Source organism: Ambystoma mexicanum, chromosome 10 (genome assembly GCF_040938575.1).
Source record: "Ambystoma mexicanum isolate Mex_15411 chromosome 10, UKY_AmexF1_1, whole genome shotgun sequence".
Lineage (NCBI taxonomy): Eukaryota > Metazoa > Chordata > Amphibia > Caudata > Ambystomatidae > Ambystoma > Ambystoma mexicanum.
The window spans coordinates 302913025-302937176 of NC_090932.1; the positions used below are offsets into that span (position 1 = coordinate 302913025).

At 46.7% G+C, this 24152-nt stretch overlaps 1 protein-coding gene across 2 annotated transcripts in view; it reads right to left on the bottom strand.

Annotated features, from left to right (window-relative positions):
• Positions 1 to 24152, bottom strand: part of DGKD (diacylglycerol kinase delta) — a 1999080-nt gene that overhangs the window by 1287445 nt on the left and 687483 nt on the right. For both annotated transcript variants that reach the window (XM_069617880.1, XM_069617879.1), the window contains exon 7: positions 10447 to 10572. In XM_069617880.1, coding sequence (XP_069473981.1) covers positions 10447 to 10572 — 126 coding nt within the window. The remainder of the gene's footprint in view (positions 1 to 10446; positions 10573 to 24152) is intronic.

The following is a 24152-nucleotide window of genomic DNA, read 5'->3' on the forward strand; positions in this document are numbered from 1 at the left end:
GTTCCCCCACCTGCATTATTCTTTGTCTGTTTCAATCGTATGTTGGAGCAAGGGTTGTGTAGAGTGCTGGAGCACTGGGCTTAATCCTGTAGAGATTTGCTTAGTAAAATTGAGTCATCAACTGAGGAGCTAACTGCAAATCCGAATAAAACTAAGGTAAACCTCTACAGACATAATCTTAAAACTGGAACTGTCAAGATGCCAGGGAGATATATGCCTGGCACCGATCATCAAAGATGTGACAAAACAACTGGGTCCCTTTATCACAACACTAACGAATGCCTCATTCGAATCAAGTATAGTACCAACTAATCTGAAAGACGCCTTGGTTCTTCTGCTTCTTAAAAACCCACCTTAGACCCCAACATCCAAATGAATTATAGACCCATCACAACAGTGCCATTCCTCTCACAAATACTGGACAGAGCAGCCTACCTGCAGATCCAGAACCATTTAGAAAACCACAAACTTCTAGGTCTCAGGCAATCTGGTTTACGACCAAAACATGGCACGGAAACTGCCCTGATCGACCTCAAGACACCAGTGGACACCCTAAAAGAAAATGGCAAACTTGCCCTCCTCCTTCTATTGGACCTCTCGGCTGCCTTTGACTTGGTAAACCACAAAGTCTTATGCAACAACCTTTCATCAGCAGCCCACTATTCTGACATAGCGAACTCTTGGATCCAATCATTCCTAAACAGTAGATCTATGAGGGTCTTTGCACCTTCAGCTGCCGCTGAGCCACATCCAGTCACTTGTGGGTTGCGGTGTCCCTCAGGGTTCCTGTGTATCACCAACATTATATAATGTGTTCACAAAACCTGGATCGCCATCAAGATGGCTCCCGAGTTGTCTTGTGGCCCGGGTACCGGCTGCGACTGGCGCGACGGTTGGGGAGTGGAATCCTCTGCCTCCACGGGAACCTCGTGGACACCACCGTCGCTCTCTTCGTCCGCCTCATCAGGATCCCTCCCGTGGGACCGGTCCTCCTCGAACTTCTTGCCCAGGATTTTCACGACTGCAGCCAGCTCCTCCTCAGAGGCTGTATCCGTGTCCGTGATAGCCACCAGCCCCCCTCCCTCTTTTTCCAATGGGGTTCTCACGGGGGTCTTATCGATGGGCTGAAAAGAGGATTCCCTCTGCGATGGCAGGGAAACTCTGGGCCCCGAGGTCACCTCCACTGGGGTAGCCTCAACAGGCCTCGCCAGGTTTGCCACAACTCCCTCGATAGAAGCCTTAGCCAGGTGAATCAGGGCCTCACGACTTTAGGCACGCCTGAGGCCTTCACCTTGGGGGGAGGGGCACCGCCTCGCTCCCCCTCGGCTGTCTCTGTCGGGATCGACCGGGACCTCTCCAGAAGCTTACCTGGGTTCTCCGATTTCCTCTTCCCCAAGCCAGAGCGTTGGCTCGTGGTTGATGGCGTCCGTGAACGTGCGCTCTGACTGGCAGCCGAGGAGCCCGACCGTTCGGCACTCCCGGTGACCACGGACTCGCTGTGCTTTGCCTTTTGTTGGGCCCCCATCGCCAGAGCGCCCTCAAAGGACTTAGAAGACCGCTCGGACCTCTTATTCTTCTCACCTACCGCTGGGCTCTTCCCTTCCAGCCAGTTGGTGAGGCGGATACGCCGATCCCTCATGGTCCGCTCCGACATGTTCTTTCAAAACGCACAGTCCTTCTCCATATGCGTTTTGTCTTCGTGAAGGCAGTAGAGGCATCTAGAATGCTCGTCCTCCTTGAAGACATTCAGCAATCCGCATCCAGGGCAGTTCCTGAACAGCTTCGATCCGGGAGTCGAGCTTCCTTTGTCCTGGGCCATGTCCACGCGGGGTAGGCCTCAAAGATCTTCTTGAATCCTCCAAGAAGCGGAACTCGACGAAACTTCGCCCTTGAGGGGCGTAGAAAATTCCGAAACGGGTCCCCGTTGATCGGAAGTAGAAACGGTGGAGCTTGAGGCTCGATTGACCAAAAAAATGAGCTTAAACAGAGGAGGGGCTTAGGTAGAGGACAGTCATTGGCTGGGGGCAGTATGATCCAGAGACCAGTGATTGGTTATTAGGAGAAAGACAGTTCAGAAACAAAACAAACTGATTTTTTCTTTACCGAGGATTCCCAGCCTGACGACGGGGAATATTCATGAGCATGTGAATCCATGCCAGACCCCATGCTGGAGAAAGCTGAATACTTTTTTTGAAACAGAGAGGCATAAGCTTGGGGAAGAGAACCCTGAGAAGCCTAAGGAGGAACTGTGTGGTATTCTGTTCGAAACTTGAACAAATTGAAGCTTGGGGAAGGGAATCCCAAGGAACCATAGACCTTGAAGGTGGTTTGAAAATATTGACATAACCCTGTGGAGAAGGTTTCACGAACAACCCTTTTTGGTTGTACTGATTTTTAGGACATTGGCAGAACTACAACCCGCCTTGGTTTATATTTCTTTTGGAACCACTATTTTCTTTTAAGAAGATTCCCTACCATATTTTGTCAAAGAGTGTGGGCAAGCAGAGGTTTAGACACATGTGGAATTTTGTTTTGGACTTGCAGACGTTGACCGCCCTTAGAAACATCAGTTGAGGGAACAATCCCTTTTGAATTAGGGCCAGGTACTACACCAACCCCAGAACCTTATTAAATAAAGGTTTTTGAAACTGTAATGTTTGGATCTGTGTCTCTCTTGATATCATGCACGTTTCACATGGTATTGCCAACTAGCCCTGGAGCTAATGAATTCCTGAATTCCTTTTGACAGATTATTTATGCAATGTCACTGCTAACTTTCAGATGATCATTGTTGCCGGTTAAATGTAGTGTTCCCCAGGAATGTACTTCATCTCTCCTTAGATCTGGTACCATTAACGCAGTTAATCAGATATTTTGACATATAATTCTTGCTATAAACTATGCAAACAACAAATTAAATACACTGGATGACAACTAATAAAATGTTACTTGAATGCTACTCGGACAGTGATAATGGTGGTTGGTGACAAAGCAACTATTGGCTCAAAGTAATGAGCAGTACTGGAAATTGAGAAAAATGGTCTTGGAGCCCACCTCTTGGGGGCGAGAGGGGTGTGAGGTGTGGCTAGAGTGAGAGTGATGGGGCTGGTGTGGAATCATGTCAGGCAAGTGACCAGCTTGAGAAAAAAACACAGAGGGCAAAAATAACACTGCACAAACCAAAGGAAAAATATCCTAGTTCCCTCTACTACAACTTCACAAAGTAAAAAGGGATGCTGTTACGGTTGTGCCCATGCTTGGCTCCCATAGTAGACTGTAGATCGACAAGAAGTCTAGTAAAAGAGGGGAAGGGAGATGTTAACGGCTAATGAGGCAGCAGCAGTTAGCCGAAGGCAGCAAGAGAGAGAAGGTGCATGCGTCAACACTTTGAAAAAAGAGATTAAAATATCTTTATTAAGCACGTGTGTCCGTGCGTTACTTAAAACGTGTTGCTTAATTTACTGAACAAATCAAAAACAACTCGACGACTAGACAGGTAATCGCCCTGCACTTTCTGGACTCCTGCTATTGATGCACCTGCAATGTCTGAGGTGCCGGCCCAGTGATTACACTCACTATTTTCATTGAGGCGAGACACGTCTCGCACCCGAACCCCATCAGACATATTTCCTGAGCGTCAACCTCCTCTATCACTCCATGCGCCCTGCCATGGTGCCTCTATGGTTTTGCTGGGCCCCTAATTGTGGAAGCTGATGGAGCCTCCGATCTCCCAGGGCCAATGCCTCCCCCCCTGCCCACTTTGCTTTCCTCGTACGGAAGCCTTCTCCATTCCAAGTCTTCTCTGGGAATGATTGCAGTGGGGAAACTAGGTTGAGGAATTTGAAGACTTTATCATAACCATGCAGGATGGCAATACCACTGAGATGGATAGCCTTTTCACTAAACTGGTGAGGAGGGAAGTCAATAAAATCATAAAGACACTGCCTTGCTTGCTGCAGTAAACAAGGAGCTTGTGGCTCATCCGAAAAGAGACTGTGATCTCTACATGTTCAATCAATACAACCAACTAGATCAAGAAACAATCGACAACATTGGATTTGCCTATTCATTATCGAAGGCTGCACATCTTCATCCTTTAGTAAACATCTCTTTAAAAAAGCTGCTGGCATCAGAAGGATACCTGGATATATGAACGAGTAGGCAGGGAGTGAAGAACAGGTTGTGGCACTCTCAGTTAATCGGCTTGCATACAGGAAACACGAGAAAATACCAGTGAGGAAACCTGATGAAAGGCTGTCCCGCTAATCCTAGAGTTGCAGTTTCCTCCTTTGCTCAGAGGTCTATGCCCAGACATGGGGCAACAATGCAGCAAGGGTGGATGACCTAAACATTTCCAAAAAAATATGCAGAGAAGGAACTACATTTTCATCACTGTCTCCCAGGGCCCAAAAAGACACATCAGCTCCAGATGCTCCACTATGTGGAACAGGAAGTACCCGATATCAGGGTTTGAAATTGAGGGGAGCTGGGAGCTATTTAGCTCCTGCTTTTTGCCTAGTAGAGCCTGGTTAGCTTGACACCAACAGCTACCTTTGGCTCCCCAGGCCAACTGATGCGGAAAACAACACACAAGTGAATTCAACTCTGTGCTTTACAGACAGCCTATAAATTAACTTTAGGACACATCTGCATGACATATAAAAAATAATGGGTCATAAACAATGGGACAAAATTGTGTTTCCATCTTATGTGGAACCTAGATTTGTGGAATGCTATGTACTAGCTCCTGGTTCCTCAGTGGTAGCTCTTGGTCACTGGTTAATGCTGTATACCCAGGAGCTGCTTTAGCTTCTGGTTATCTAATCTTAATTTCGAGCTCTGTGATATCCTAAACCATGTGATGGAAAACGCTCCCCTCAATCTCTGATGGATGAATATGTCTACCTCATGTCAGAATCCTTGAGCCACAACTCATCCCCCAAGTTAACGCTCTGCATCCATGACCAGGAAATGTCAAGCATCAACAACAGTGGGGCAATGGTCCACATTATCATTGTGCATGAAATTTCAGAACATTTGGGGTACAATCTGACTAAGCCCGTCCACAGCTTGCCTCCACAAATGGGGCGCCCTTTGATCCTGACCCCTGCCTTGCCTAGGACAATCTGCTTGCACATTATGACACTGCAATGCCAGTGTGACAACAGTCATTCATGTGTTACATAGTTTGGTGAAAGATCACTGCCTACTCGTTTTCCAAACAGCTTGACAACTTGCACAGATCGAAATCACTTACAATATATCAGAAGTAGAACAAGTTATTTACCCCTGTTAACGTTCTTTCGACTGGATGTTCCTCGTACGTATTCCTCATCTTTGATATTCGTACCTCGCCGGGGTAAGTAACTTGGTCTTCGAATGGATTGTGTCCTCCCAGGTATTCCTCATCTTTGACAGACTCCCAAAGCAGTGACATTTTGGAGGGGGAGTACTATTAAATTAATCATGAATGGAATGAAGGACTGCCTTAGCAAATAGACCTCCTTGAGTGGAAGAGGAGTCCAAGCAATAATGCTTAACAAAAGTATGTATGCACGCCCAAGTTTCCGCTGAGTATATGTCAATTATAGGGACACCCCTTTGAAGAGCCACAGAAGTCGCCATGTCCCTCGTGGAATGAGCTTGAAGCCCTTCTGGCGGGTCCTTTCCCGCAAGTCTGTAGCACTCTCCAATATCCAGTGTGATCCACCGGGATATGGATTGTTTAGTTACTGCCATGCCCAATTTAGGGCTGGTATATGCCACAAAAAGTTGATCATTATGGCAAATTTTTGCCATGCTTGCAATGTAAAAACTTAGAGCCCTTTTTGGGTCCAACCTATGCAGCCTCTCCTCCTTTTTGCCTGAATGAGGGGGTAGAACGTTCGTAGTGTTATCTTCTGCGACAAATGGAAGTCAGAGACTACTTTTGGCAGGAATTATGGTTGAGGAGGCTTGCATGAAAGAGCCTGCAACTCACCCTGCGGGCTGATGTTAATGCCACAAGAAGTGCAGTTTTCAGAGTTAAGAGCCTTAACAGGCAGGAATGTAAAGGCTCGAAAGGGATACAAGTTAGAAATTTTAACACAAGGTTTAAATCCAAAGTAGGGATATTTAATGGGATTGGAGGGTAAACATTAGTGAATCCCTTCAGAAATTGAACAATTAAAAGGTATTTTGAAATAGGAACCTCTTCAGAGGAGTGCTTAAAAATGTAAAGCGCCGCCAGGTATCCTTTTATGGTTCGAATCTGAAGTCCCAGATTAGCCAAATGCAACAGGAAAGAAAGCACTATAGGAGTGCCACATTGAAAAGGGTCCACATTCTTGTCCTTGCACCAGTTACTGAATGTATTCCAATGACACCGGTACAAGGATTTGGTTGCTGGCCTTCTGGCGGAAAGCAAAATCTCCCCCGGGAGGCGAGGCTTTCCCAGAGGATGTATCCAAGACCGCTCCGATGAAATGGAGTCTTTGGAATGGTATCATATGGGACTTCTTGTAATTGAGGGAGAAGCCCAGTCTGTGTAAGGAGTGGCAGGTGATAATGAGATGTTCCTGGGCTTGCTTGGGTGAAAGTGCCCTTATCAGCCAATCATCCAGGTAGGGGTAGACTTGAATCCCTCCTCTCCTGAGATTGCTGCCACTACTGCCAACTTGGTTAAAACCCTCGGGGAGGAGGTCAGCCCGAATGTCAGAACTCAAAACTGATAATAAGAACCACCAACCGCGAACCTCAGGTACTTTCTGTGCTTGAGATGAATTGGCACATGAAAGTAAGCATCTCCAGTTTACCTCTACGCTCTTTTAAGGCCTTATGGATCATCGACTGGCACGAACCACAGTCTTCAATTCGGTGGTCGGAACCGAGGCACCAAAGACAATTCTTGTGTGGATCGGTCAATGACAATTTCTTTCCACATTTCAGACATTTTTTAAAACCCGTCTTCGGTGTAGAAGGGTTCAAAGAAGACGACATAGCTTTCTTTTTCACAAAAGATTGAAGCGCCGTTTGAAAAGGATCCGAAGCAAAGCTAACGGAAAAACGGAACTGAAGCCAACGGGCGCCCTCGAGGCTCTTATACAGTGGATGACGTTGATGCTCGACGGATGCCGCCGAGGGACATCGACGCCACGGCCTCGAGAGCAAGCTGAAGGTAAGGATATATCTGAGATGAGGAATACGTGGGAGGACACAATCCATTAGAAATACCGTTACCACCGCATTTAAGGGCAACAGCCCAATTCGTGATGAGGCCCCTAGGATTCAAACATCAAAAAGAGAAACCTTTGATGTCACAAGCCAATGGAATGGCTGAAAGATTTATGTCCACAATAAGGAAAACAGTACCGAGAGCAAATATTGAAGTCATGTCTCTCCAGCAGGAGCTGTGTCGAATGCTGACCCTATACTGAACAACACCCCATGAAGCCACAGGCATCTGCAAGGCAGAACGCAAGATCAAACAAACTCTGAGAATACATGCCCCTAGAGTTCCCATTCCAAAAGACAAAAAAGATGCTGAAGTCAGGACAAACAATACCAACCATGGTCAAGCCAAGACAATCTCTGACAGGAAGAGAGGGGCCCAGGAAAAGAAATTAGATATAGGTCAAGCAGTTACTGTCCAGTAGCATTGTAGAGGAGCAGGTGGATGCCTCTCGTCGGGTTACCGTGCCCTCACCCCAATCCTATTGGAGTAGCAGGCAACGAGATACAGTTGGGAACACATGCATGTATCCATGTAACATTCCTATACTGTGTCGAGTATATGAAAGACGATATTCAATCAGGCTGCCAGTCCTCACGTAGAAGCAGAAGGATGCTACCAGGAGGGATGTTAGAATGCAGTTATGAATAATATGGATGAACTTTAAGTAAAACTGAAGATGACAGAATGTGATCATAAAGGAGATGTATGAACCTAAGCCGAAACAATATGAAAATACTTAAAACTGACAGTGTAACTGAAGCACTAAAGACAAAGTAATCATGAATATAAGAAGATGAAATAACGTGCTCACCAATATCTGTAAATACGCTGTAATGGAAGGTACTTAGAAACTTGCTAAAAAGAGGTATACATACAACGTTTAGGACGGCCATTGAAAGAAAATGGACGATGGCCTGTGCTAAAAATCAACCCCATTAACTCAAAAGACAAGCCTAGGATTGCAAATTGAACTGGTGAAGAAGCTGTTTTCGCGTGCAGAATAAGGGAGTACCCTGGCCTAGGATCAAGAAGGCTACTTCAAGAGATGGGTGCAAGGCACAAAGGTAGTCGAAGGAATGGACTATATGCGTAAAACATATTTCTGCTAAGATTAGCAGAGACGAGGACATTTGTAAGTGCCAAGTACTGAACGATCACAAGGGCAAAAGCCTTTGTGAGGTGGAGTGAGCCAGTCTCTAATGGCAATCTGTTTAATAAAATCAAATAGTCCTAAATAAGAGGCTTGAATGGACAAAATCGTGGTCTCCTAACACGTGAGTCAAAAACTAGGGCTATTAATTAAAAATCAGATGGAGATAGTGGTCTGTTCATACTCCCTCAATGTTCCAAAACAGTGAGCAGACTACGAGGTCAACTACAAACAGAAGGCCTTGGCTAAGGATTGGGTCAATGACATATTATGGACTAATTGGGAAAACAAGAAATGAATTGGCGTATCTGGAGCACCTAGGCTTCTTTTCTACACACGTGCTGCTAAACAAGCAGAAAGTCCAAGTTTGGATAGGGTTGCCAACCAATCATAAGGCCTGCCAAGCACTTTCACATACAATGTTGCAGTTACCAATCCACTGTCATATTCTCTGCTAGAATTATTAACCTACGTATGTAGAAGTAGCTCAGGGCGTGTCCTACAGACAAGGGGAGCCAATGAAAGATTAACATTTATATGATTATATATGTAGAAATGTTCCCCTAATCCAATCCCTCCCGGTAGTAGGTTTTGCAAAATGCCACGTAGGATAATGTCATAGATGACGTATAAAAAAGTATATAAACTCTATACACAAGGTGGTGTGATTATGCATGCATCTCTTTTGATAGCTGTACAACTCCCTGCTTTCTTTCATTGAGATTATAGCAGTATTTTGCCATCTTCCTTGGGCCTGTCCGCGTATTTGGTCTAAGATGTTTATTGGGAACTCCATCTAGCGCATAGAGAATGCTTCAAAGTGCTACAGCACCGCATCAGACAAGGAAGACAGACTCCAGATACCTACCAGTGTCACTCCAGGTGATGACACAAAAATGAACCATGGTTAGAGCCATCTACTAGAAACAATTTAGGAGACAATGGGCCTCATTACATTGTTGCGGTCCAGAAAGAAGGGTGCCGGTAAGCTCACCGGCACGCTTTTTTCAGGACCAGCAAGCTACGTGTTTGCCTGCCGGAGCCGCTGTGCCCGACAGTTCTGACCCTGCCAGGCGCAGCAGTCACAGTAGACAAACCCTTCACGGAAGTACTGGCACAGTTAGCAACGGTGGCAGTGCTTCTGTGTCCCCACTCCCATTGAATCCTATGTGACTCTATGGGAACAGGGATTAACAAATATAGCAGCGCCTGACTTCCAGGCCGCCGGACTCGTAATGAGGCCCAATATGCTGATCGGCCTAACCTGGTACTGGAAGAAAAAAATGATAACTAACAAAGATGAATCCAACGAAGACGGAAAAATGGAAAATGTATTGACAACATTGATATCAATGAAAGAGGAGGCTTGAAGTCTCAAGGAGCCAAGTCCAAGAGAACAATTAGTTGGCCAAATACACTGTTTGAAGAAATGTAGTTTCCCATAGTGGAGTTAAGCATGAAAGAAAGTCTAGTAAAAGGGGGCGGAAGAGGAGGGTTCATGAGGGAGCAAAGGAGAAAAAAGAGAAGTTGCATGTGGTGACAGAGAGAAACGAGTGAGGCTACGATGATTAAGCACCTGTGTCCGTACGTTATTTGAAGATTGGTGCTATAAGTAAAATGAACAACTCCAAAACAGTTGCTTGTACTACAGCCTCAAATCACACATAATGCCTGAATACTGCAGCGTTGTGCTAGACAGCATTTTATGTTGAATAGCCTCCTACAATTTAGAGTGCTTTCCTTCTGAGGGTTACACTCCCAGTTCTTCCTATTAGGGTCTCAAACCAGAAAAGGACAGTATTATTGCTTCAACAGCTTCATGACACAGACACCATTATTTTTTTACCATTACCTTATAGACGGCAGAGCTCTAATTTTACAGCTTTTTACCAGTGTTCTCCAAATCAGGGTTCAAATTAGACACAGATATCTTTTTAACAGAGTGGCACCAAAGATTGCAATCTCAACTCATACCATTCTGGTTTGTACTACAAATGTCAGTCTAATTACTACATGTTTCCATCATAGGCAGGGCATTTCTTAATTAAGCTTATACATTAGGTGTCATCAGTACGCTCCTTACCATGGCTTTGCACCATAGACAGCGCCAGTCCTGTAGCCGGAGAACGCTGCCACACGGTTTTTCACACACCTTGCATTTAGCACTCACTGGAAGATTTCCCTCCAACCACTGATGAGGCATTGATATCTGTGAACAAAACCAAAACCATCACAAGGTGTTTTATAAAGGTTTTGTCTAGAAAATATCCACACTGAATTTGACAAATGAAACAATAATATTGCTTAGAAAACTAAAGGGTAACAAGAACATACTCCTGTTGAAACTTAAATCCAATGTTATAATGCACTTTTTGGGTTGGGATGTCTACCAAAGCATACCAGTTGCACAGCGAGTTAAATAGGCCCAATATGGGGCATGCAGAGTGCAAACTGCATTTGACCAAAAGCCTGTAGAGTAATAAAAGTGGATTAAAAAAATTGTTTAAACTGTTTTAGGGAGTATACAAATGTGCCTAAGAAGTTCTAAAAATGTTTAAATTATTTTTACACTGGGCTTTTATATCACGCTCCATGCCGGAGTCTAGCCTCTAAGCACAGGACCGGGTTTTGAACCAGTGCTGCTCCGAATTGTCTTGTTTACAAGACAAGCATTTTGTTGCCTCTGAGCTATTCTCCCCACCGTATAAAAGTACTTAAGATCATTTTGAAAATATTTTCTAACGGTTTCTAAAATCTTTAAAATATTTTATTATAGATTTTTCTGTACAAGCAGCAAGGGAGATTTTTCTTAAGCTCTTTTTCTAGAGCCCAGCTATATCACTCCACTCGGCTAAGTGTTTACTTAATGTGCTTCGACTCTGCGGGTGGAAAAATGGGATGATCAGTGACGGCAACCCTTCAGAAGGAGTTTAAAGGTAAATACTTTTAATAAACACACAATAAGGGAAGGTTGACACAATAGATATGTAAAAATATACTCTTTGTATAATAAAGTTGTCCATAGGATCTAACTACAAAATAAATACACATTTAAATGAACTTTGCAGAATACAGTTAAAACACAGAAAGCAGTTGCAGAGGACCAGAACATATTCAGAGTTCATAGACGTCCAACTGGACTGTTCATGAGACACACAGCCCTTAGTAACACAATTATTCCTGCACATCCCAATGTTACGTCAATAGACCTTTAGGACATCATGGACCAAGTTATAATGTGTAGGTATGTAGAAGGATCTGCAATGTGGCTTTGAAGGAAGTTCAGACCCAAAGAATAACCCAAGGGGGATCAGAGGACACCCCAGGGTTAGTCCAGCAATTGAATGCCACGTACCAAGCCCATGGACGGGAGATTGCAGAGGTGAGTAGTGCCATCAGGGGCGTTGCTAGGGGGGGTTGGGGGGGGGGCTGAGAGGGCTATAGCCCCTGATCTTTTGGTTGTAGCCCCGGATGGAATCTCAGGAGCTACAGCCAAAAGACTAGCTAGCCCCCAGTCCCAACAGTTCCGACATCAGCGTAGCCCCAGGTCTTTTCCAGACCTAGCAACTCCCCTGAGTGCCATCAAGGGCAGGGATGGACGTGGTTCAGTTCTGGGTGGGCCTACATAAGCATGGGAGCCCTACAGTGACAGACGAACGGAACAAACCTTAACATGTAAGAGGATCCCCAAAGAAAATCTTGATGAAGAAAAGCTGCAGATGTTCCAGTGACGAGACTGCACAGAGGAGTCCTTGGAGCAGAAGCTGCAAAGGGCATAGATTGAAATACAGACAGCAAGTCCAGCTTCAGATGATCCCTACCCTGGAGGAACGTACCTGGATGCCCACCTGAGGTCAGGTGGACATCTTGAAGAAATGAAAAAACAGTTTAGTGATGGGAGATCAAAGATATAGCAACAATGACCCTTTGGTTCAAAGCACATCATTTGCCTTTCAGAAGAAGTGCAGAACAGGCCATTGGAGTTTTCCACGCCTGTGGAATCGTACCAGGATCCCATTACACAGATGTGTCGCTGAGTAAAGGGTTCAGCAGAGGCAACAGCCATACAACTGGAGCATGTGCTGGATAGTTCCAGATGTCAAGGAGTACACACGAGTCCTGCGAAGGGAAGAGCCAAGAAAATGCTGCTTGAAGAAAAGATCCAGGTGTCCCCACTGGATCAGGGGAAAGAAAAACCAGACACAGTTCCTACTGATCTCAATACTGTCCCTTATTTTGGATCTGACAAAATCTGGTATCAAACTGGAAAGATGCCAAACCTAATTTATTGGTACTGAGTGCTTTCTGCCACATGCATTCCAATCTCCTATAGGTATGGAGCTGATGGCAGCATAGATGCTGCTCCTCTGTACTTAACGAGCCTAATAGGGGTTCTGAGACCCCCTAGACCCTCACTTGGAGTGCCGGACCCCATAGGGTGGTTCGTGAAGTAACAGTGAGCCCTCGATCCATGTTTGGGGCGTATTGGTGAAATGGTGCCCGAGTTACGCAACAAAACGCTTCTGCCGGTTCGCAGCGAACTGCAGAGAGACCACGGCGAGGGCAGAATGAGCCCATGCTGTGAGGGCCTCAGTGTGGGCCTGTCGAGGCATTGTACCTACTCCTACTTTGAAAACCGAGATCTGCCAGAGCGGATCCTGCTACCCCAGGGTTACGGCAATATAGGAGCCGCATCCTATCAGTGTTACTGGAGCCACGGAGCTCTGAGGTCTTCTCTGCCAGAGCCTGCCTTCAGCGTTGCAAGTCCCAACTGCAGCTGGGACCGAGATCAGAGCGGCTCCCCAGACATACTACTTGTAAAGAAGACGGCCACATTGGTGGTGGCAGGGGGGAGGAGGTGAGCATAAGCACTGATGCCTGTTCCCATCCCCCCCGGCACCCGTATGCAGGGCAGGCTTTACGTTTAACCCTGGAAGCTGCTGATATTATTTGGAGAGCTGCTCCTCTCCCTTCCCCCCTTAACATTCTTTGAATTATACAGGGTGTTTGGTGGCCTGGCTGTTACCTGCTCCACTGCTGTCTCGTGGAGCTATCGGGGGCTGCCGTTGTTCATTTCTGCCACATACTGGGATAGTTGTAACCCTCTTGCCTGCCGACTCCACAGCACGTATCTTTACTCTCTCTGCTGCAGGAGTATCTGCATTGGAAAGTGGGACACCCACCGCCCTCACTCAACTTGCCTACGCTGGGTGCTGGGTGCCATTGATTCCCTGACTGCTGTAGTGGTTTGGCAGAACTTGCCACATGTGCCCCGGTTCGCCCTGAACTAACACCTTGCGCATGTGGGCGCTGTGCTTTGTTGCACCACCACTGGCCTCCTGCCTCTCCTTGGTGTCTGTGTGAACCACTGTCCCCTGGCAGGTATCGCTCCTTGGTGCGGCTGGAGGTGTATAAAGAGTGATGAAGAGTGAATAGTTGGGCCCCTTACTCCATAAGCGCCTTGCTGCAATAAAAGGCCACGTTGGTCCCCAGCGCAATAGTGGCTGTGCAGCCCTTCCATCAGGGCGATTGCACAATAGAGTCCGAGCCCTTGGCAAGGGTCCCTAGTATTCCAGGGGTGGATCAAGAAGCACCTACAAAGGCGGACATATGCCTTCTGCTTGAAGAAATAAGACCTCCCCCGATATCTATCTGGAATCTGCACCTCCAGCTCCGCACCAGAAGACCCTGCACCCCCAATCAGCCTCCCCCGATATCTATCAGAAATCAGCGCCTGCAGATCCATACCATAAGACCTCCTACCCACAATCAGCCCACACCACCCACTTCAGCGCCACTCTCCATCCAATCCAGAAATAAGCTCCTCCGTTTACGCACTTGGCCCTCTTCCTGGGCCTCACCTGGCCAGTGCCGCACCAGAAGACCCGGCACCCACAATCAGCCTGCCCCAATATCTATCAGAAATCAGCACCTTCAGCTGTGCACCAGAAGACTTCCTACCCACAATCAGCCCACACCACCTCCTTCAGCGCCACTCTCCATCCAATCTAGAAAGAAGCTCCTCCGTTTATGCACTTGGCCCTCTACGCCCCCACGGACTCCAAAACATTGCGGCCTCTCCTAGCAAGCCAGTGAAATGCGCCCTGATCAATGCCAGATCAGTCCCTGCGCATGCCCCGCGATCCACAACCCCCTCACCTCCAATGATCTCGACCTGCTTGCCATATGCAAGACTTGGCTCCACCCTGCAGCAGGTCCTGCTCTTTCCATCGCTATCCCGCCCCAGATACGCCATCATCCGCATTGACAGAACACACAGCAGAGGCGGCGGAGTTGCTCTGATCTACAAAAACAGCATCTCCATCAGTGCCACAAACTCCAGACCAATCCCAAACTGCGAAATGCTCTCCACCAAACTCACCGTCTCACCCAACAACAAAATAAACCTCCATCTCGTCTACCACCCAGCAGGCCCCATTGCCTCTTTGGAGGAAGACCTCATGGTTATCATCAACCCCACCATCAAGCCCAGCTAAAAATCCTAATCCTGGGAGACCTCAATCTTGGCCTCTATGACCCCCACAAACCCACACGCTAAAAGCCTAGCCACTACCCTCAATCGCATCGGTTGTTCCCAGCGAACCACTGAACCTACCGACATCCATGGCCTCACCCGCGACTGGATTGCCGATCTTAACTGCAACTTGTCGGGCCTCACCACCACTACCTGCCCATGGTCTGACCACCACACCATCACATTCAACCTCCCCATCAACAAGAGGTCCAGCCCCCATTATCTAAGAAAACCTGAAGCCTTAGCCCGTTGCACCAAAAACCTTAACAAGGACCGCCTCACTCCCCTCAGCCCTCATAATCCCATCCAACATGTACAAGAAGCCAGAGTCCCCGGTCAAACTGTACAACACCACCATTGCTCTAGCCGTCGACACTCTAGCCCCGCTTAAAAAGCACAAAGTCAAACAAGCTTTAAAAAAGAATGCCTTGTTCACCACCGAGCTCCTTGCCTTCCACACCAAGAAACGTTCTGCAGAATTGGCGTGGAGAAAAGACCATGGGGTATGGTATGAATGCAGTATGCAAGTAAGCATGGGTGATTTGAACACAGAGTGAAATGTTTTATGGACTGGGATGTGCTTCTCTAAGAGAGAGGAGAGCAAATAACAGATCCCGATTAAATTTTTATTCTTAAATAATTGTTAAATTAAGAAATACTACATGTTATTGAATGTGCATAGTGAAATAGAAAAGTATTGAGAAAATGTTTGTTGTTTATAAATTGTGTGATAAATTTCTACAACTGTAAAACAGAAAAGATAAAAAAAGTTTTTTATTAACAATATGGTAAAAAATAATAAATAACTATTTTTGATACAAATTGGTGTGGTATATGATAATATAATGAGTATAAATCATTTATAATAAGGAAAAACCACAATAGGATTTGGGGAAGCAAGTGACCCTGTAAACATAGTGTATTGTTAAACAAAAGTTTTTGGTAGAGGCTGTTTACAAGTGGTCGTTAAAAATAGTACCTCTGGTCTCTCTAAGTTGATTGTGAAAAGACCATTCCTCCATTTCTAAAGCCCTGTATACCTCCCTAGCCATAGTACAAAAGAGCATTTCACACCGCCAAAGCCCACACCTAACAATGTCAGAATAAACAACGCACAATCCAACACCCGCAAACTCTTCACGATCCTATGCAAACTCAAGTCGCCAGTCTCCCCTCCCTCAGACCTCATTATAGACGACAACCGGTGCATCAAGGTACAAGAAGCCCTCACTGGGAAAATTACTTCACTCCAGGCGAAAATCTGGGCAAAGCAGCTGGCCATTCTCGCCAAATCACCATCAGCTACCTCCTCACCCCCACTCCTCCAACGATACAACCCATTCCCCAATTTGACTTTTGCCTGCTATTGGAACCCGAAGTCACTAACATAAAAGGCCTCAAACCCTCCCGATGCAAAGGAGATGCCTGTCCGACCCCTGTCATTAAAGACAATTCTGAGACGCTTACACCTATTATCACATCTAGCATCAATTCCTCCTTCGCAACAAATACTGTGTCAACTGTCCTGAAAGAAGCCTGGATCCTCCCGCTTCTAAAAAAAACTCCCTCGACCCCTCCTTCCCCACTAACTACCGCCTCATCACCACCGCACCCTTCATCCTTAAAATCCTCGACCGCGCAGCATATATCCAGGTCCAACAACACCATGAGGACAACCACATCCTGAGCATTCGCCAATCAGGGTTCGTCCAAGGCACGGAACTGAAACCGCATTACTGCACCTAAAACAACAGCTAGACGATATCAAAGACTCAGGTAAACTCGCCCTGCTCCTCATGATGGACCTATCCGCAGCATTCAACCTCGTCGACCACCAGACACTTTGCAACCACCTCCCCAGCAGAAACAGACTGGATCAGATCCTTTCTAGCAGACAGATCCTCCCGTGTCTTTATGGACGACCATGCTGCCCCTCCGACTGCAGTAACCTTTGGAGTCCCACAAGGGTTCTGCATCTCCCCAACCCTGTACAACATTTATACCAAACCCCTCTTTGATCATCTAGATGCCCTTGGCATATCCTACACAAATTATGCCGACGACACCCAAATCCTCCTCCCGCTCTCTGGTTCCTATCACCTTGACGCCACAACCATCAATTCAGTTTATGACATTGTCCAAAAGTGGATGGCTCGGAGGCATTGTGGCGCTGTTACATGGAATCGGCTTAGTTACAGGTAGGTGTACATACTTGGGTACATGATGGGTTAAATGGGTAGCGATATGGCTACACGTAGGGTTACATATTGTAGAGCATGTCACGGCATATCACATTGCATATAGCTGTTATTGCATGTGTGCACATCAAAACGTGGCATGGGGACACTGCAGATTTTGCTGGAGAATTTAAGAGAATAGCCATGTTTTGATAGCTTTGCGAAAAGCGAGGTAAAAAGGGTTCAGATCTAATGGCGAGTGGGAGGGACTTCCATTGCCTGGCAGCGATGAAGGGGAAGCTTACACCACCCCCTCTGGCACGCTTGACTATGGGTACAGGCAGCAGGTTGGTGTAGGGTGTTCTAGTAGTTCTGGAGGAGAGGGGTAAGTTTACTCTATGTGATAGGTATGGTGGGGCTGTGTGGTGGATGCACTAGTAGGTAAGGGTGAGTGTTTTAAAGAGGACACGTTCACGGACGCGCAGTAAGTGGGTTGTTGTCTGGCTGAGGAGATGTGTTCCCTTTTAGGGATGCCTATGGCTGCACATAGGGCATTATTTTGGATGGTTAGAAGTTTGTCAAGGTTTTTAGCTGAAGTGTCTGTGAAGAGGATGTTGCATTAGTCCAATCTAGAACCGATTATGACTGTGTCAATAGTTAGGCAATTAGAGATGGTGAGGAATGGCCTGGCTGCGTTTAGAGGTTTGGTGTGGTAGGCCGCACAGGAAGCAATGGCGCTGACTTGCCTAGACATGGATAGGTTGGCGTCTAGGTAGACCACAAGAGTTTTTACAGCCTGGGATACTGAGAAAGTGGCGTTGTCGATTTTGAAGGATGAGTATCGGGTGTCAAGGTTTTACAGAGTGTCATTGGGTCCTAGCAGTTGTTCTGTCTTTTCATCATTGATGCAAAGCCAGTTTTCAGCCATCCAGGTGTGGATGGTGGCGTAGGTGGCGTTGAGGGTCTTGGCATCAGCCTCATAGTCGCCGGACAGAGGTAGGAGGACTTGAGCATCATTGTGGTAGTTAGTTAGTGTTAGTAGTTAGTGTACATGGTGCCGAGTGAGTCGAGCATGTTAAAAAGTGGTCTGGTGAATATGTTGTAGAGCGTAGGGGATATGAAAGAGCACCGTGGTAAACCACATTGGATGATGGCTGGTTTTGCAGACGCTTGGGGAGAGAATACTTGCATGACTCTGCCTTGGAGGAATGAGGAAATTCAGGTGATAACGTTAGCAGAGAAGTGTGCTGAGGAGGAGAGGTGTTGACAGAGGAGCTTGTGGTCGACTAGGTCGAATGCTGCCAAGAGGTCTAAGAGGAGGAGTAGGGGGGGTTGCTTGTGTCTCTGATTTCATCCATCTGTTTTTTTTTTAGGTCGAACAGGGTCGATTCGGTTCGGTGGCCAGGGCGGAAGCCGGATTGTCGGGTGCCAAGGATGTTGTTTGATTCCAGGAAGTGTTGGACTTGTAAGTAGGCTGCTTTGTCCAGGATTTTTAATAGGAAGGGGACTGTGGTTATGGGTCTGTAGTTTTTGGGGGTGTTAGGGTTTTATTAGGAGGGGCGTACCCATGCTTCCTTAAGGCTAGATGGGACGGAACCTGAAGCAAAGGAGGCATTAATGAACGCAGTGAGGGATGGTGCGAGCGTGTCTGCACATTCTTTGATGAGGGTGGCGGGACAGATGTCTCCTTTGCACATGGAGGGTTTAATGTTCTTCATGAAGGTGATGACTTCTGTTTTTCGTTGACGTCTCTAAATGAGAAGAGCGGGGTGTCAGGAGCCTTGTGGTTGGAAACGGGCGTGTGTGAGCATGCAAAAATTCAACGCAGCATCGGATGCGGCCGTGTTAGGCGGTGCGGCTTGACGCTTCTCCCTGTGGAGGGTGCTTTCCTCTGAAGAAGTCACGGAAGCGAGGGCGGTAGCTGCGGTGGATTGCAGCCTTACGTGCAGTCCAGCGGCAAGGATAGCCTTCGATAGCTGCTGGTGTTCTCTGCATTTTACTTCCGCCTGCAGACCAAACATTGACCCACAGTGTGTGAGACGCCTAGCGCGGTAGCTCCTCCCGCTGACGTTTCCCCTCCTTTCGGGTTATACGGCTGATGGCTTGCAGCAGGTTGGAGTGCAGATACCGGAGATTTCATGAGTATTTTTCCAGCCGTCTAGATAAGCTGCTCACTCGTATTGGAGCTGACCTCTCGGGTAAGCTGACAACGCAGACCGTGCCTCCTCGAAGGTACCTATTAATGGTTTGGCGCCTGGAGTTGAGAGGCATTTTCTTTGGTGTTATTTTCTTGAGGTATGCCAGTTACCAGGCTACAGTCCGGGGCAGGGACAAGTAGGAACACAGGTGATGATTTGTCCATTGGAGGGGATACTGACCTGACTCAGGGTCTGGGTCCTGCATGTCCCCGTCCAGTGCCCTGGGTAGGGTGGCACCTCTGATTCAAACGCCATTGTTGAAAACTCTTAGGACACCTCTAGGGAGTAATAAGCGATTATCCGATGTGCTCGCTATGAGCGCAAAGCGCAGACTGAGGCTGAAACAAGAACAGATTGCCTGCGCTGAACTTCTGAACTTTAATAAAGAATCTCAGAATGAGTTTAACCCCAATGAAGATGCTGTGGACTTTCTGACGTGAACGTCAAGGCCCGGTCAGTTTTTGGAAATGGAGGATTCCGAGGTACCCATGGGAGCGCATATGGCACAGATGCAGCTGAAATCAAGGGGAGATCTACCAAATCAAAATATAGTGCGAAACATGGATATGGAGTTGGTTGACCCCAATATTCCAGAGCCCTGGCGACATCATCAGGAACAGTTGATGTGGGAACTTGAGGCTTGTTCGAATTTCATGGATTTCCAGAAATGGGTGGCATTGGTGGGCTTGAACACTTACACCACGTATGGGTTTGACCCTGAAAGGCTCACCATGCGGGAAACTGTGAGAATGGAAAATTCCACACAAACCCCTCCGCCGTCTGAGAATTGCCAGCAAACGGGCTGTCAAACAGACCCCATAGAGTGCAGTCACGTAGGTGTACCTTGGCAGGCGAAGACTGTTATTCCTGCACTTGCTCAGGAGGAAAATACACCACAAGTGGTCACTAACCGGCCAACCAAGTTGGTATCGCTGGCTGCTTTTTCACCTCCTAAGGAACTTTGTCAAAAGAAAGCCAAAATGGCTAATATTGTGGATCCCACCCTAAGAGTTTTGTCTTGGACCCGTGAAATTTGATCTTAACTAATGTGGCTAAGCCAAATCCATATGAATCTAGGGAGGCCCTAAAAAAATTCAATCTTGGCATGGTTTAATTTTAAACTGAGGACCAATTGCATGAGGACGCAAGATCTAAAAGTGAGTGCTTCGCAGGATTCAAATTGATAATTGGTGTTCCACCGACAACACAGACTGCATCATTCTAGGTTGTGGGTCGAGTAGTCTACCGATGTATTTGAATAAAATTTCATTCCCACAGCACATATGTTCCTCCACTGCCCTTAGAATTGTACTGAATTGAATTAATCAACTAATGGCTATAGCTCCACCCTTCCCTTTAAGCTGTACTATATGTTTTAGTGGCTTATTGTTAGATCAGATTTTCTCAGCAGTTAGGTCCACTATAAATATGTTACTGTTAATGCGTTGTGTTTTTCATTGTTGTTTTTCTGGGCCTGTCTTTGTTATATGTATGATATATGTCAAGTGCCCTGATGCCCGCGGGCTTTCAGCGCTATAGAAACATATAAATAAAATAATTAAAATAGGAGGGTTAGGTGGGAGTTGGTCGGCTAGTATTCTGTTTTGGAGGGAGTCTAGCTTGTTAGGCATGGCTGATTGTATGTTCGAACACCAGCCATCATCTCTCGTCATGGCCTGGGGAGGGGTAGTGGGAGTTTCCAGTTCCCTGAACATTGACGATAATTTCTTTGGAGTCAGAGTTGGCGTTGGTAATTCTAGTGTTGAAAGAAGTGGCTTTGGCATGGATGATTGTTTTTTATATTCCTTTGAGAGTCTATTAAACTCAATTTTGGCTGAGCCCAGGTGATTGGATTGTCAGGTAGACAGGGTTGCGCGTTTCTTGAAGCGTAGTTCTAGAACTTCCACGGAGAACCATGCGTTGGAGTGTTGTTTGGCTTTCCGTGTGCCTAGTGGGGCAATGGCTTCGACTGCATCAGTTAAGGTGGTTATGAAAGTCTGGGCCAATGTGTTCTGGTCATTAGAAAATGGGGGCCTCAGGGCTGGGGTTAGTAGATGTGGTACAAGTCTCTCTTTGATGAGTAGGCATTAGCTTCTGGCAACGGATGGGGGAGGGGCACGGTGGGCGGTTTCTGGTATTTGGGGGGTAGAGGGCGAACTGGATACGGTGGTGGTCGGTCCAAGGGAGGGGAGTGTTAGCACTGACGGCCGGTGGGCAGTTGTGGTGTGTTAGCCAGTCTAAGGTACGACGCTTGATGTGTGTGGGATCCGAGATGGAATGTTTAAAGCCTAAGGTTTCCAGAGCCTTTGCAAGAGATTTAGCTGTAGTGTCATTAGGGTGGTTAAGCCTTAAATTCAGGTTACCTGCCAGGATGACCTTAGTGGAAGTCTTCAGGTTGTGAGAGAGGAGGTGTGTGAGTGTCGCATGGAAGTCGGCAAGGAGGTCGGGGGGTGGCGGTACACGATGTGGGGTGTGAAGTGCAATTGTGGGAGGTGTTAAGTTTACTTAAGACTGACTTATCGATCTTTCTGATGGAGATTAACTCCTTGGCTATGAGGGCTACCCCGCCTCCTGAACGATGACAAAACGGAGATCCTCATTGTAGGCTTGCACTCCACCCTCCGCAGCATTGACCCAGCTTACAAAACTTTTGACATTGACAGCAACCGGATCCAAACATCTTCTGCAGCCAAAACCCTAGTCATCTACATAGAGGCCACCCTTGACCTCTCCCGCCAGCACAACGCCACTGCTTCCTCCGTTGCCTACACCGCAAAACTTTTGAATGCCAGCAAGCCATTCCTCACCACAACTTACCGAATCACTGTAGCCAAAGCCATCAACTGAGCCAAATTGGATTACTGCAACGCTCTCTTTGTAGGAACCTCAGAACACAACTTGTGCAAGCTGCAAACCATCCAAAACAATGCCCTCCGAGTATCCCTAGGTTTGTCCAAACGTGACCATATCTCAAAAGCCAGGAAAGACGCCCACTGGCTCTCGATCCGTGAAATGATTACATTCAAAACCCTTCATACACAGGTGCGCCACGGACACTGCCCGACCTACCTATCTCAATGGGTGGAGAATTAACCCCCCCCCTCGCCCTCTAAGATCCGCAACAGCAATCTCCTTAGAGTGCCCACCTCCACCAGAAACGCAGCAGAAGGACAGAGCCATCCTGTCATGGCCACCAAGCTCTGGAACAGTCTCCCGATCACCCTCAAAAAGGAACCCTCCTACTGGATCTTCAGAAAAAAATGGAAAATGTTGCTTTTTGCCTTAAGGTCCCCTGAGTTAACTAAGACATTCAGATACCTGTCTCCATCTGCTCCTCGAACCAAGACTCTTAAGACATCATGACACCCCTCCCTCCCCGTCGTGTTTTCTAGTTTGTTTCTTGCATTGGCTGTACTCTGTATTTGATTTTTTTGTCTTACACTATAACTAGCACCTAGACACCCAAGGGTTCAACGCGCTTCAACAAATGCAAAAATAAATAAATAAATGGTGAAAAGGGGGATGGACAGAGGATTAAGGACACATTCATTACCATAGGGACAACTGTACCCCCTACTCGAAGGTCCGTTATCCTTCATAGGGACCTTACTGCCAGAAGGCAGTATAATGCCTCTAATAAGGTCCTGTTGTTATAAAGCTGGTAAAAAGACTGGCGGTTTGGGCCAGGAGAAAGTGCGAGGAAGGTGCATGTGGGAATGTTCAAACATGCTCACCTGCACCTATATTTAAAAAGAGGCTGCTATGCATTGCTGTTTTTATGTTCCCTTCTCTGGACGACATCCCATACGTATGGAGGAAAGGGTACTATGGACCAATAGAACAGTAGTCACTAAGATAAATAACTTGATCATATATTACTCATCTACAAGTAAGCACTACACCCTGGATACAGGTAAAACGATGAACAATATTCTTGGTCCAGCAAAGTTTCTCCCTAGCTCAGGTAAACATCAAGTTAAATAGCAAGACCAGAAGGAAATTGTCTATGAATCAAACTTTAGTACAAACCTTAGTACAAACACAACCCTGAAGAGTGATGGCAGCAAAGCCTAGAATAAATGAAACCAGAGCCACAGAGGCGGCTCTGGACAACCCACCAAACCATTGTTTTTCAGTATGCTATGTCCTTGCAGAAATGAAAAGAGACCATATGCATTTCTATCAGGATTCAACCTACTGTTTAAGGGGCAGTCCAACCCAAACTGCTTGGTCACATCACCTCTGCACAAGACCATGACACCCCCAGATATGTTTTGACCTAGTTGGGCCTTAGTGAGAAGTAGCATGCATCTCTAGGCACAGCAGACTCAGGAATCCCATCTAGAAATACCTGTGCCAGACAGGGTGACACATATAATACTGAACAGTCATGGCAGGAAGGCTTTGAATAAATCCAAACCACAGGCTCTGTTCTGGGCACCCTCAGAACCTTTGTTTTTCAGCTTGTCAAGAAATTACTGAAGGGGAAAGACCATATGCAAAGCAGACTGGGTCCCTCTGCAAATGGGACAATCCCTGCCAGGGTGTGGTTGAGTTTTTGTGCAGAGGAGTCATGGCCTATAGTTCAGGTTCGACTGATCCTATTGGTGGCAGTACCAACTGATTTCCATATGACTGGCCTCCATCTGCAAAGACGCAGATGGGCTCAAAACGGTGGTGCTGAAAATTGGCAAGACCACTGCCAGTGGTTACAATTAACTGAATACCCTCCACTGATGGCATTGTTTGGTAATAGTTTAACTTCCTGTTACGTTATTTCATACCGTGCACCGCTACCTCCCAGGGGCAGTCTCCAGGTGCTCTATTTGAGAGGGTATGCCCTGACATGGGTCCCCGAATGATTCGCCATAGGAAACCA